Source organism: Sceloporus occidentalis, unplaced genomic scaffold (assembly GCF_023333645.1).
Source record: "Sceloporus occidentalis isolate IW3139 unplaced genomic scaffold, rSceOcc1.0.p SCAF_7, whole genome shotgun sequence".
Lineage (NCBI taxonomy): Eukaryota > Metazoa > Chordata > Lepidosauria > Squamata > Phrynosomatidae > Sceloporus > Sceloporus occidentalis.
This window is the reverse complement of record NW_028316987.1, coordinates 23,117,223-23,132,875: the sequence shown is the minus strand read 5'-3', so window position 1 is coordinate 23,132,875 and position 15,653 is coordinate 23,117,223. Positions and strand designations below refer to the sequence as shown.

Sequence of the window (15,653 nt, the reverse complement as noted above, 5' to 3'; positions counted from 1 at the left end):
ATTGTGCCAATAAAACCTATAAACATTACCATAATCCATGTACATGTGTCAACCATAGAGGTAGAAGAAGAAGAATTCGAGAGATTTCTTTCTTTATTTTTATTAGAGTACTTATACCCCACCCTTCAGCCCTAAAGGCTATCAGAGCAGCTTACAATTATTATTTTTAATTAGAGAGATGCTATGATGGCGTCCAGGAAGAATTTGAGTCTAAAATAGGATTGCTTGCTAATATTAGGTAACAGGGATGCTAAAGCGGAAAGCAAAGAAGAATCAAAAACATCTGGGTGAGCAAAGTTTGGGGCTCATTGCTTTACAATCGTACGAAGAACATACTACATGACCAGGCTATAAAAGGATGGTGGAAGCAATACAGTGAAGAGCCTTATAAAAGAGATGATAAAGTGAATGACACATGGAATGAAGAAGCTGCAATAAGATAAACTGGAAAGAATAAATCACCAGGAACAGATAATATCCCAATTGAATGTTACAGTCCGCACAGATTGAATTAACTCCAGTGTTAACTAAAATATGCCAACAAATACAGAAAAGAAAATAATGGTCAACAGATTGGAAATGATCAATATACGTCCCTAGTCGCTGCTCCCAAGATAACCAGGTCCAAAGGGAGAAGCTTCTTCCTGGCGAGAAAGGATGCTCAGACTTTCTTTGCCAGGATTGAGAGGAGCACAGGTGGCTTCCCACTTTTCTACCTGGCAAGGAAGGACTCTCAGTCCTTCTTTGTCAGGGCAGAGATGGGGTGCAGCTGGTGTGTGTGTGTGTGTGTGTGTTTTATAGAGGCCACATGCTCTGGACTGGAGACTGGCATGGATGCGGGGTGGGGGGGGAGAGATTTTAACAACAGGAGCTGATCTGAGGTGAAGAACTCTTTGCAAGAATTGACTGTGGATGTTCCTCCCCCTCCTTACCTAGTGATGTGCCTTCCCCACATAGATTTAAGTTGTCCCCCACCCCCATACAAAATTTTCTTCTAATACTTCTTCCTTTGGTCTGTATGACAAAAGAAAGCAGGAGCAACTGTGCAGCTCCAGCCTGCCAGCCAGGTCCTAACAAAGCTCACAGAGTTTATGCAAGGTCCTAAATTTGAAGGCTCCTTTTTGGTGCTGCTTCTCCCCCACTACTGCATGCTCTAACCCCTTGCTGCATTCAGTCAGTCTCTCCCAAAATGGAACTGCTCCAAGCCCCAGAAACTATGCCCTGTACTCAACCCTCACAAGTGTTTTCCAAATGCTGCTACTAGCAAAAGATGCCCCTAAAGGAGTAAGCTCACACAGGTATACAAAAAAAAAGGAGGCATCAGATCTATCTAGAGGTAGAAAAGAGACAGTGAACAGCTGTTTGGTGTGGTAAGTTTCCACCTCACTCTAGAGAGGCCCAGAAATAGCTTCATGAACTTAATAAGCAGCTGTCTTAACTTCTCCTGTTTTGCTTTATAGTCAGTATGTCCCAAGAGCCAGCGAAAGGATTCAGGGTATGATAGTGGCAATTATGGAAGTGGGGAACATCTGAAGACTGCATTAAGTGGCAAGCTGAGAAGCAGGCCAAATATTTTATAGATGGAGTGAATCCAGTTCATTTCCACCAAACGTCTTGTTATATATCTAATTAGAATTACTTTAGCCTCTCTACTACCCCGTCCAGCTTAAAAATGGCGTGTGTATATAGAGGGCAGCAGACTATACCTGTGCTATTAGGCTGAGAATATTGTTTCTAGAGTACCTCTCTAATTTGAGCAAAGGGACTTAAGAATACAGAAGAAAGATTAGTTTCTGAACTCCAGACCTGATTCCTCCCTCCCAAATGGAATGTAACTACAGCAGTCCCTATTATCAGATGTAGCCCTTGTGAGCAGGAACTATTCTATTTTATTTATGTTAAGGTTCCATTTGTTAGGCCAGACTATTATTAGTTAGCCCCTGATCTAGAACTTTTGCTATCTCACCATTTCTCTTAATCCAACTGCTATTAATTAGCATTATATTTATTTTATTTTATTTTACAATTGCCATTTCAGATCAAGTGCCTCTGAGCACTTGGACTTTGCGTAGATAGCATCTGGGAAGAAAGAGGGAGGTAATTGGAGATCTCAAGAGGTGTGTGTGGTACGCATGCATGGTAGGGAAGCAATGAAAAAAATAACCATGCAGCGCGTCTGAACACTGAGTAGTGCAGACAGCCCATGAATGTTTGGATTACTATAGGATGACTCACTCAAGCCGCTTTCAGAAAACCCAGGATCGAGCCGCTTTTTCCTGTCTGTCTGCTCTGGCCCATAGCTAAAGAATCAGAACTTTAAAAAGTTTAACAGCAATTAAACTATATTTATATATGGTACAGGTTTGGGGTGAAACAACTGCAATAGTAGAGGGAAATGCAGTTTTCTTCTATACTGTTTTAGAGTAAACAGAACAAAAGAAATGGGAGGATTTGCAATTAAGATGGTCTCCTACTCCAAAAGCAAAAGAAACTTCAGAAACGGTTGTCACCCTCACTGTGGATTAAATATTGTACAACTATGGGCCTCTAATGAAACAGTTAATTATACTAAGCATATAACTTGTTATGTTTTAGTTTTCTTATAAACAAGCATTACTGAAGAATGCCTGAACAAGAAATTTGCAATTGCCTGTCAATTGTGCACTTGACCTGGGACCCAGCCATGCCTAGGTCATTTTTTAAAAAACAGAAATTACCCTCAAGCTACTACAGGAAAACCATTTTTACTAGCTAGTTACCTTTGAACTGTCAGCAGTGCCATATGATGGGCTGCAAAACTAGACAGTGACAGGCTAATTAGAAGTGATAGGTGAATTTCCATCAGTTCATTTTGGAATCAGCATGACACTTACAAGCTCTCACAGCGAGGGCAGGGGACAATCCTGGCTCTTCACTCCTAACTTATTAAGCTGAGGTGTGATATAGCCCTTACATTGCTCCTATGAGAAATGACATTTCTGCCGTCAACCATCATAAAGGGCTGTCTGAAAGTTCAAGTGACCCTTTTGCCAAAACATACATGCTTGAAAATGTTGCATGTATAGCTGACAGCAAGCACAATGAGCTCGCAAGGTACACACTAGGAGAATTTACCTATATAAAAAAAGAACTCACCATAAAATGAATGGATAGATGAAGGCTGCTGAGGCAAGTGGCGATGTAGCTCACAGTTACCAAATTAACTAAAAAGCAGTCACCAAACCTACATTAACAAGTCAGATATGGAAAAGGAACACCAGCTGGTTGTCATCTTACTGGGACTCTACTTCATCTGCTTAGAGCAGCTCAAAGCCAGCAAAATAAAATCTCCTCTCAAAGAAGGATTGAGGTAAGCCTAGGCTCAGGACTGTGTTGCTAAGGCTGACCTTTGGACCTCCTTTCATGCCTACGGTAGTCAAATAAGGTTTTCTATAGTCAAAAATGACTCTACTCATTTAATGTAACATTAAACACATTTTCTCCTTCCCAGCTCATCCTCACACTCACTTCTTGAGATTTATGGTCAGCCTACGTGGACCATCAAAAATCTTCTACCTGAACTCAAATCACCTAGAGTGCAATTTACCATGTTCTCTCTCTTACTCTGCAGACTGTCACTCTAACTTCAAAGTTTATCTTCACATGTAATAAAATGAAATATGGTTTCCTTGTTTGTCACAGTTTCTCATGTTTTAAGAGAAAAGAACATCATTTTTTTTTTAAAAAGACAGAGAAACATAGAAGGTAGGGGTGACCAAGAATACAACCGCTGACATTTTAATGGTGTGTATATATGGGTATATTTGTGATCATTTTATTTTGATGTCTCATGTTATTTAATTGTTAAAGCAGTCAACATATTGTTTCATATTCAAACTGAATAAAAATACCAGATCTATAAAAATTAAGCTTTTTCTCAAAAATAATGATATAACTTGTAAGCAAACTCTAAATCATTATCTTGACATAATCACCAAAAGCAACTTAACAAACCTAATGGCAGAAAATCAGTTGATCATTAACCTATCTACATGGGAATTAATCCAGTATTATTTTCCCACTTTTGAGTTAATTTTTAAGAAGATGATAAGCCTGAAAACAAATACTCTTTGTTCTTGCCTAAGTAATAAATATTTATCAGGTTAAACTGGGCCCCACCCTTTTTGGTTTCAGTATTCTTATCAAAACCTATTTTTGTTACATCTGTGTCTCACATTTCTTTCAAATAAATTCAAAGTGACATATCTGGCTATGGGCACACAATGAGTTTCACAACTTGAACTTGGATCTCTCAAATCTGTGGTCCAATTTGCACTGCAGAAATAATGCAGTTTGACACCATTTTAACTGCCATGGCTCAGTGATATGGAATTCTGTGATTTGTAGTTTTGTGAGATATTTAGCTTTCTCTGTCAAGGAACTTTGGTGCCACAATAAATGACAAATTCCAGAATTCCATAGCATTGAGATATGGTAGTCAAAGCAATGTCATACTGCATTATTTATGCAGTGCAGATCAGATCTCTATCCAACACTCCAATAACAATACCATATTGGCTTTCATTATGTATTCTCATCACAGTTGCACTACATTTTTAAACAAAAGGTCACCTCTGTCAGAATTAACCAGGGGATATAATCTGAACCAGACTTTCAAACACATAAAGATATGTTGGCTAGTTAGCCTCCATCAAATGTAATTCTTTAAGTGCAGTGCCATAACACTACAGAGGAACTCTCCTGTAGAACTGCTAGACATAATCACCTCTCAGTAGGGCCCCTGTGGAAAGTTAGGGAAAGTTTATGCAGGATGGAGGCCAAAGAGCTGATAAGGTGCACATGCCAGCCTAAATCCAACTGCTGGACACAACCAGAATAACCCACTGACTCTGTATAAGTGTTGATCCACTATTCCACAACTGATACATGGTCTTCTGGTTTGTATTACCGTGAAGGGAGACAGTTTGGACTGGAGTTTGGCTTTGACACGGTTTCTGGACTCTTAGGACGCATGCATTATTTAAAGAGCATACCTCCAAAATGACCCGAAGCAGTTTTATTTTGGCCTGTCTGTATGGGCCCAAGGATAGGACAGGCCATTGGCACAAATGAAATGCTGCAGAGCTAGACCTCTGATTAGGGCTGGTTATAAGGAGCAGAAGGTTATCGCAAGGGGGCAAAAACGTCCCCCGATGTGTTCTAACGAGCACGAGCGCGGGCGCGCACGGACCGTGATGGGAACCAAAACGCTAGTTTACTGCACGGTGGAACGCTGCCGCTGCCGCCCGGCGTTCCCATCGGGTTCCCAATGTGTTCCAGGAGGCGCCATTTCTGGGAACACTTTTGAATCTGTTCCCAGAAATGGCGCCTCCTGGAACAAATCGGGAACCCGATGGGAACACCCGGCGGCAGCGGCGGCATCCCCCTGTGCGATAAAGTTGCGTTCTGGGCCCCATCCGGTGCTCATCGCGTTCCGTGCGCGCCCCCGCTCGCCCCCGTTAGAACACGCTGGGGAGCGGTTTAACCCCCATGCGATAAAGCTCTATAAGTCCCTTCCGGAAACAACTTCACTGGCCACCAGTCTGTTTCCAGGCACCATTCAAAGTGCTGGTTTTGACTTATAAAGCCCTAAATAGCTTATGTTCAGACTATCTGAAAATCCCTATCTCCCCATATGAGCCTGCCTGAGTCTTACTTAGTGGATGCTCATAGGCTTTGAAATTCCTTCTGAGTGAGGTTTAAACTGCCCCCCTCTGTTGTGTTTCTGGGACAAGTAGGTATCTTTTTGTTTAAATAGGCCTTCAGTCTTGGCTGACCAGGGTGGAGTGATGTATAACTAGGTGTGTTGTTTTAAAATGCATTGTGTTTTTTAAGTGTTTTAACTCAAGACACTTTTATACTTCACATTGTTTTAACTGTTCTGTTTTAATTCATACTATAAGCCACTTGGAATCCCATTTGGGAGAAAGCAGGATAAAAAATAAATTAAAAAAATTAAAATAAATGTTTAAGTTACACACTGCCATTTAGTACGTATTCTATACGTACTAGGGTTAGGAAGGGGCGGTGCTTCCGCACCCCCCTAACCCTAGTACGTATAGAATATGTAGAAGATGGCGGTGCCCTGTTCATACGGGCGCCGTCATCTTTACGTATCAGACGAATAGTGTCCAGACGTGTCGCGGCGCCTATGATGTCGCGAATGCGGCAGCGGCGCCTCGCGACGTCACAGAGGCGCCGCATGAAGGAGCTCCATTTTGGAGCTCCTTTTTTGCTCCGCGCGGGAGCCACGCGGTGTGACTGCTACGGCTCCCGCATGGAGCAAGCGGCGGCGGCGGCGGTCTGTAGCCCGCCTAAGAGAGCCAAAAGGTAAAATAAAATATAAATAGAGCAATCATATGCTTTACAAGAGGTGAGAATCAGGTGGCCCTCCAGATGTTGCTGAAATGCAACTCCCAGCAACCCTGTCCAGTACAGCCACCAGTGAGGACTCCTGGGACTTAAAAGTTATCAATATCTGAAGGGACACACTATTTCCACCTGTTGTTTATGTTAAGATTGGAGATACACGGGTAGAAATGGTGCTAAATTCAATGCATGCATGCCCAGCCAGTGGAAGTGGGGGGGGGGGGGTGGCACCATAAAAAGGTAAGGTCCTCTGGAAGAAATCTACTACAGCCAAAAAAATCTAGGCTAATATCTGTCTCCCAGAGGGCCTTCTCTACTACTGCTCCTAAACTTTGGAACGACCTGCCGGAGGAGATCCATCACATTTCCACTCTGGCAGCTTTTAAGAAAGCACTCAAGACGGATCTCTTCCGGCAGGCCTTTCCAACTTAGTTACCCTCCCCAGATATAGAGATATCTGTCCCCTCATCTGTCTATTTCCCCCCGCCAATGTTTCTGCCTATTTTTGTTTGTTCAATGTTTTTAATGTTTTAATATTATTACTGTTTAATTCTGTTTTAGTACTGGGAATGGGGGTGGGGGTGGTAGGTCTCGGGTTTGATTTTTTAACTCTATTGTAATTTGTTGTATTTTATTGTTGTAACCCACCCGGATTCTTCGTGATTGGGCGGGCTAGAAATAAATCTATTATTAAAGTACCAAATAAAACAATAGACACAACCAGACTTCCTAGCTGTCAACAGGAGCAGTGTTTAACAGTAAGGGCTCTGCATTAGCAATAACACAGAGAAATGGAGGGAACCAATGATGGTAGCACACTCCTTACTGTACCATATACACACAATGACATCATATTGCCCCTGCTTCTTTAGTCCCAATGGCACAGACAGCAACAAACTTGTTACTGTCAATTTCTCTCCTCCTGCCCCTTGGCATTCTGACAAACAGGGATATGATTCCCCATTATTCCTGGCCATTGTTCTTGAGCATGGCATATAAGAGAGAGAAAGGAGCAGACAGAATAACAATAGGACATATTCTGTCCAACCTTCAAGATGATTCCTGCTTTTTCTTACTTGCATTTTCCCCCAGAGCACATTATGTGTTTGGGGAACTATCTACATGCAAATGAATGACACATGATGTTTCTGCATGCAATTAAGTGCTATGTTTGGTCTGGGAGGACGTTGGAGGAGGCAACTGAAATAGACTGACCTTTGCATCTATCTGAAGCATGTTCTATATGGAGGATTTTGGACTAAGAATCTGAATCAGCCTCACCACATGTTGCAATATTAAAAGTAGACTACATTGCAGGACTGCTATATATTATTCACTCAGAGCACAGCATCCTAACTGTAATTACACCCTGCAACGGAGGGTATAATTACATTAAACTACATTGCAAGGTTGTTGTGTGTTACACTGCTGTCCCAAAATCCACTTTATAGTTGCTGTAAACCACTCTTTAAGCCTGAATATGCAGTGTGAACCATGTGACAGCCCTGTCACAAGCCATTTTCAACTTCCTCTAACTTGAAATGTTGAGAAAATAAACTGCATTTAACTTGAAATGTTCATTAGTAGATTTAACAGCTGAACCCTCCTACAAAAATATTCCATGATAAATTGCACCTGAGTTAAGATGAGGAAGTTAGTTGTTGCTAATGTTTGCTTGGGGGTGGATATACTGAATTCCAGCAACATGATTGCTATATTAAAATAATGGATTTTCTGATTGATTTATATGGGCAGCTGTCACATTTTCCTCTGGGGAGCATTTAAAATAGTCTTTCAATGTGAACCAGAAATTGACCTAACCAGACAATGACACGACTTTCTTTGGATATAGTTCTCCTCGACCTTTCCACATCTATGTACTTATGTTCTGTTACCCTGTTTCCCTTCTGCATCCATGGCAAAACTGCTTAATTGTACCTGCAGGAGCTGGGGGAATCCTTTGGTTTTCATTATAGCTATGGGACAGACCAAGAGGAGCTGACACCAAGCTGTTGGTTCTAAAGAAGAACATAGATAGTCAGCAGTGGTTTGCTGGTGCCATTTTTTTATGCAGGTACTAATTGTGCCTAGGTGCCTTAGTTAATGGGGTTGAATCAAGTAGGTTATGTGTGAGAATCCCATTGCTTTAAGTATAATTTGGGCATATCAATTTTTAGCTTAATTGGCCCAAGATGTGTGCTGCACATGCCTGGCTAATAAAAGGTTTGCTCAGCCCTTTGAATACAACAGAAATATTTGGACAGTATTTTAGGTGGTTTTTCTGGGTCAATTAATGGAGTCCAATATATTTTACAGGAATGTAAAGTATTTTTACGTGCCGGTTGTAAAGTGTTTTGTGAAGCTCTCTCTTTAAAAAAGTTATAGCATGAAAATGGACAGTCAAAATGGAGGTCACCCAATGACGTTTCATGAACAAACAGTGACCTTTAGCTCTATAGCATTTGGTTAATGTAGGCAAAGATCCTGCTAAATATTTGCCTGCCATGGAAAGGCTATTTAATAAAGATGGGCAGGTTTCCTTCATCTACTTGTATAGATGGCTGACATCAGTGTTTAGTGTGGTCAGAAACTGCATAAAACCTTTCTAAGTTAGGTTATTACTTTTTCTCCTTTGTTGTTTTTTCCCAGCACACATATGATCATGAAATGTTGGGATTCTTCAAGAGTACAATCTGAATAACATGACATCAGTTACAAAAGGGTTTTATTTTAAGCTTTGCACTGTGTCATGCTGTACAGAATCTGACAAGGAGATGAATCACCGGTTTTGCCTTAAACAGCTCCAAATCTTTTTGTGTAGCCATCTGCTAGCAAACACTCAGATAACTCTGTTTAAGTTAAAATAGCTAATAAATACAGAACTGTCTTTTTCAGACTTCCCTGTCATGTTCTTAGTTAAAATTATGATTTTTAAATGATTAATTTAGACCATATTTGGATTTTGAAAGCATTAGAACTTTGACTCTTCCAACTACATTGCCATTTCAATCATATGAGAGTGTCATCACTTCCTTTTCCCTTCCTTTCATGCCATTACCAAGGACATAAGATATTCTAACGTCATTTCATTTTTCTTTTGTTCCATCAGCCTCTGAACTTAAAACCCGGTACTTCTGACAAATTCTCCGGGCACCTCTTTCTTCCCTTTAAATTAAATCTTGAATTAGTTGCAGGTTCTACTGAACAATCTAAATGCCCTCCACATGTTCCTCCTTTCAAGCTCAGAGTGAGTTGTTTTAAGGATTTCTAACACAAAACAAAACGTCTTTATAATATTCCTCCAGAAAACCAACATTGTAACCTCTGCTGTTTGGGGTGGAGCAGGACTGGATATGCAAGAATGTGCAAAATTTTGGATAGTGATATGCAAGTGGTATTATTGCACATATACACACACTTATATGCATTGTGTAATCTGTACTTTTGAATGAATAACGCAATGCATAATTTAGCCAAACACTGAAAACAATACACTTGGGATGTTCAGCCATAATATGGTTCTACAGTAATATGATTTTTTAATGGTACAAACAAATAAAAAAGCATATACTTTTGCAGATAAGTTAAATAAAGCAGAAATAGTACAGAAATAAGGGAGCATGTTTACACAATCTTTCTCCAGACACTCCTCCCCAGCTAAAATTTCTGTCCAGGCAGATCTCTTTTTAAAAAATAATAATCATACCTCCTATAGCAGGATTATTTAAAATGTGAGTTCTCATTGATATTGGTAGCTTGAAGTAGTCAGTTGGTAAATGTGCCCTTTTTTGCTTAATAGCTATGATAACCCTCCTGTAGGATCTATTATTGCTGTGCAGACTGCTATGAATTGACTATTTGAGTCTTGGATGAATATACTTAATTTCTCCCTAGCAAACAAAAACTGTGACTCCATAGAGGCCAAGTGAGTTCTGAATAAAATATTAAGAGTGATCTTTTTAGTTCAGTGACATCTCTAACAACTTCAGCTACAAAATTCTAGTAAGACTGCAATTATATGCCCATGATCTGAAGGTAAGCGATACTAATTCAAAGAATTTTAATTCTGAATATATTTTGACAGTGCAGTCATAGATACAGATACAGCTCATAATATTAATATCCTCAAATAAATATCTACTACAGGGCATTGGACCTGTTGGCCCATAGGGCTTCTTCCAACTAGGAGGATTCTAAGTCTGCTTATGGGTTATAATTATGTGAGTAAGCATCTAAATTGCAAGGAGCTTCAATCTTGTTCAGCCAAACCATGTGCATTTTAGTAACATTTTCATTCCTTTGCACCAAACACTGTCATTCTTGAAACACAACCTTCAATCTGTAAAGTTTATGACTGCTAATTAAGCACGCATGAACATGAGAATCTGCATTAAGAACATCTAATTAATAGTATCAAATAATTGACGCATACCTAGAACTCACCAAAACCCATAAATGGAGACTTGGGAACAACTAGAATAAGTTCACCCACACAAGAATACCTCCTTTGATATGCACTAACTATTAAGAATGTTAATAATAACTATATAATATCACATAAACCATGTTTATTGTATAATATGCCTGTTAATGGAAGAAGTCCAATTTTTGCACTCAGAAAACTATACTATTGAATTTTGCATACTAACCAATTAATTGTGGAATTGTTAGATGGCAAAAATTTACTTCCTAGACAATTAATACAGGAGATTTTACCACCTATGAAAAATCATATGGCACCTACTGATATACAGAGGAGTGGAATAAACTACTGACTTTCTTGTAGTTGAGGAGGAACTTCCAGATAGTAATCCCTTTCTACTGTCTTCTGATTCCTGTGGGTTTAAGGGGTCGGACAGAAACTGCATCCCCCTAAATCTTAAGGATATAATTTTTAAAGATATTCCACTATGCCACAATAAATATGTTAGTCTTTAAGTTGGTAAATGTGCACTACTATGTGCTATTACATAAGTAACAACAGCACCTCTGGAGAAAAGAAGGTTCAGTTGACTTTTATATACAGAAGCTCCACTTTCAATCTCAGGCAACTCCAGGTTAAGCAATCTCTGGTAGAAGGCTGAAAAAGAACTCATGAAAGAGCTACCCAGTAGAGGAATTTACACTGCATCATAACACAGGCAAGACCACTTCTGCTGAGTTTGTAGGATTTGATGTGCATGAGCTACCTTATACACACTGGTTTCACTTGGCTTCCCTTTTGACAGCAATATTATACTCTGAGAATTTCTAGTCACTGACACAGCAATAATGACAGTTTGCATGGCCAAGACAGCTGTACAGTTTAAAGCAATAAATATTATCTTCCCTTAAGATACAGTAGCTTGTTGCTAGTCAGCAGTTCCCCATCTCACACTTGCCAAATCCAGCAAAAAAAATTACCAAGATGGTTTGAAAAACAAAATTGTTACCAATATTCTTGCAATTGAGCACTGGCAAAAAGAAAATCTGCCCTGCTCTCACAAAAATTCCTCTTCATTGTATTTTTGCTGCTGCATGAATTAAAACCTGAGCAAAAATGAAACAAATTTGTACCAGTTCCTTACTCTAACGAGTTAATGTCTTGAGATATAGTACAGATAATCTAAAATAGGATTGGAATTCACCAGCCACTCAAATGTAGTCGAACTGTAGCTCCTAGCCTTCTTCACCATGGAGGACAGGGCTGCCAAGAGTTGCAGTTCAACAACATGGGGCATTCACTCCAGGCCCAGCTCTAGGTATTTGGCCACCCTAGGCAAGAAATATTTTGGCACCCCCTGTTGCAGCTCATAATTATTTTCACCCCTTAATTTCCACTGTTTTGTTTGTTAAAACTAAATGTGGCATAAAACCTAGGTTCCAATCTCTCGTCATAGTATTGAGAATTAGTCAAAAAGCCAAAAAATTATACAAAAAAGCTGCGAAGCCGCCCCTAAATTTTGCCGCCCTAGGCGACTGCCTAGTTTGGCTATATGGATGAGCCGGCCCTGATTCACTCCCATTTATGGTGTTCACAAGGTATAGTGCTAGCTACTCACCAAAATAACTGTAGAAGTGGTTAGACTAATGAAATGATGAAGAACAGTCCTATCAGCAACTATTATTAACTATTTTGGCTAAACAGTATGCCCTCCTCTGCTTAGAGTGCTAAATGTTGAGGACCAACAACAGCGTGAGATGGCTCCTGATTTCAAGCCTTGCCTGGAACAACAACAGGGATATCTGTTGAGGAGCCCTGGTGGCGCAGTGGTTAAATGCCTGTACTGCAGCCATTCACTCGAAACCACAAGGTTGCAAGTTCAAGACCAGCAAAAGGGCCCAAGCTCGACTCAGGCTTGCATCCTTCCGAGGTCGCTAAAATGAGTACCCAGACTGTTGGGGGCAAATTAGCTTACTTGCTAATTAGCTTACTTGCTGTTCACCGCTATGATCTTTGGAATAGTGGTATATAAATAAAACAAGTTATTTATTATTATTATCTGGTCAGTTTTTCACTGCCAGAAAGAAAATGCTGAACTTAAAATAGTTTGGCAATTTAGGGCTGTGGACCGTAGTTCTATACACATAATTTCCTGTTCTAATCACAAATATTAAGCTTCAGTAACATGCAGAGGATAAGTCACATTGTATAATTCAAAGCACAATTCTTGTAGAATAAATCAGGAAGTACACACATAAGCACAAACAGGCCTAGATACAAGCAATGGTGTTACTGTTTATTCCAAGCTATTCCTTAGGATAACAGAACTAACACTATTTCTGTTCATTAAAAAATATAGGACTCATTCTTGTCTCTTGAAACTTAAAAATGTTTGGAGTGAATATCAGCAGTAGTTTCATAACGAACACAGGTACAGCAGAATTGTGTACAAACTACAGAGTCTTGGTCCTGGAATGTTTTTCACTGCCTTTCACTTATTCACACAGTTCCCATATAAATATCTAAATGCTCACTTACCGATACAAGCATGGACTCTGACCGACAGCTGGGTTCTCAGAATTATACTGTGTTTTTTGCTCCTCCTTCAAGAAAGAAGGAAAAATGCAGTAAGCATAGCACATACTAATTAAAGCAAAACTTCACAGATTCATCAAATAGATAATTGAACTTTGTGTGTTCTCAGCAATGATCAAGCATTTTCCCACTAAAATAGGCATGAATCTGCAATGATTCTTAATTTCTATGTGAGCAAAACTTTTAAAAATCTCAAGGAATTTAAAGTAATTGTTTATCATCTGCATCAAGAACAAAGGGTATCAGCCAGAATATATCACTTTGGGGATTCTGAAGGAGGGTACAAGTGGGCCCTCCTTAAATCTGAGGTGACAGACCAGTCCTATACAGTGGCTGACAATAAAAGGCATCCATGAACCAAATGGTGGACAAATGTCTTGCCAGTTCAATCATATGGTTACAGATCATTCAAGTGTGTAATGGGACGGGATGAGAACATGTCGAAAGCAGAAAATGAGGCTAGGCTAAGTTTGCATCAGCTCCATTGCTCAGAAGTTCTTGCTCATTATGAAGACTGCTCTGAGTTTCAACAAATAAGTTGTCCCCACAGTGTAGCCACTCACTGTCTGATTGATGAGTGTCAGAAGACTGTAGTACAGTGGGCCCTCCACAATGGCAACCTAGTGATCCGTAGACTGGAGCATCCATGGCTCACTCCACCCCATATTACTAAATGATGGCACATACTGATGTGGATGTATGCCCATTGCCACACATCGACTAATATGGGGCATGCCCATCTGCATTTTTTTCCATCCACAGTGGGACCTGGAAACAAATCCCAGTCAATGAGAAGGGTTCACTGTACACTGCCATCATAGCATGGTGCATCACAACTTTTCAGCAGCGATGTCTTGGTTATGTACAGTATATACTTGACTATAAGCTGAGAAATCTATGTTCCAAAATGGACTCCAAAATCATGGGACGACTTATATACAGGACAATATAGTAATACTGCTTATAAAGTTCCTAAAAGAAGTGCCCACCCTTTCTTCATAGCCAGGGATCTTTAAACAGCTCCCCGTTTGAGTCCCTGCATGCTCATTCCTATGTGTGTGTGTGTTATCTCTTAGCCTTCCCTTGCAGCCAGAGCTAACAAACAGCTGCTGAAGCAAGGGAGGAGGGCAGAGTTTGCTTCCCTGTGTGAGTCCCTGCACTCTCTCTCTCTCTCTCTCTCTCTCATCCCTCAGCCTTCTTTCGTAGCCAGAGTTAACAAACAGCTGGTGAGGCAAGGGAGAGAGAGTATGCCCTTGTGCCCTGCTTTGCAAGCCATGAGCCTTTGAAATCCTGAGAGTGAAGGGAAGAGAGAGAGAGAGAAAGGTTTGTACCCCATTTTGCAAGCCACGAGCCTTGCAAATTCTGGGGTTAAAGGTAAAAGAGAGAGAGAGAGGTCTGTACCCCATTTTGCAAACCATGAGCCTTGGAAATGCTGGTGGTGAAGGGAGGGGGAGGGGGAGAGGGAGTGTGTGTGTGCCGAGGTTTGTTTCCACATTTTCCATGTTGAGATTGTGACTCTTGGGAGAAGTCCGGAGGGTGGGAAGTGGCGTTTTGTTTCACCCTTTAGATCTTTTGTAACATGACCTAGTGTTTGACCTTTGACTTATCCATGGATCATATCATGATTTTGGTCCCAAAACTGCCCTCAACTTATACATTAGGTCATCTTACACACCAGTATATATGGTAACTCATTTCCAATAGAGATATTCTATGTCCCCCATCCTGGTATAATTCAGCCATCTGGAAAGGTATAAGCAACTATTTTTTAATTGTTTTAATGTTTGTGTTTATAGTCTGTTATTAGATATAATTTCTTTTCATTTTATTGGGTATTTTAGTTGAAAGGATGAGCTCCCTCATCCTGCTTCTTCCCAGCCTGGCTGCCCCCCAGGAACAAACACTCCCTTATCCTGTGTCTTTCCAACCCAGTTGCACCCTCCAGATGCAACCAGAAGGGAAGAAGCTTGAAGGGAGAGTGTTCACTCATCTTGCATCTTCCCAGCCCAGCTGCCTCATCCAGAGACAACTGGGCTGGCAAGATGCAAGTCAAGTGAAGAGGCTGCTGACTTATTACCATATTGACTCGAGTATACGTCGACCCAGGGTTTTTGGGTCAATTTTGAAGTACAGTATACATTTTTCAACTTATACACGAGTATATGTGGTAAGTTATTTTAATTGTTTAAAAAACTATAAAGTTTTAAAAGTGTTTCTATCTGGTGAG

The 15,653-nt window shown here is 40.3% G+C and overlaps 1 protein-coding gene across 7 annotated transcripts in view; it reads right to left on the bottom strand.

Annotated features, from left to right (window-relative positions):
* FHOD3 (formin homology 2 domain containing 3) overlaps positions 1-15,653 on the bottom strand; it is a 309,726-nt gene that overhangs the window by 241,041 nt on the left and 53,032 nt on the right. For all 7 annotated transcript variants that reach the window (XM_089532343.1, XM_089532344.1, XM_089532349.1 and 4 more), the window contains exon 3: positions 13,370-13,434. In XM_089532343.1, the coding sequence (XP_089388469.1) occupies positions 13,370-13,434 (65 nt within the window). The remainder of the gene's footprint in view (positions 1-13,369; positions 13,435-15,653) is intronic.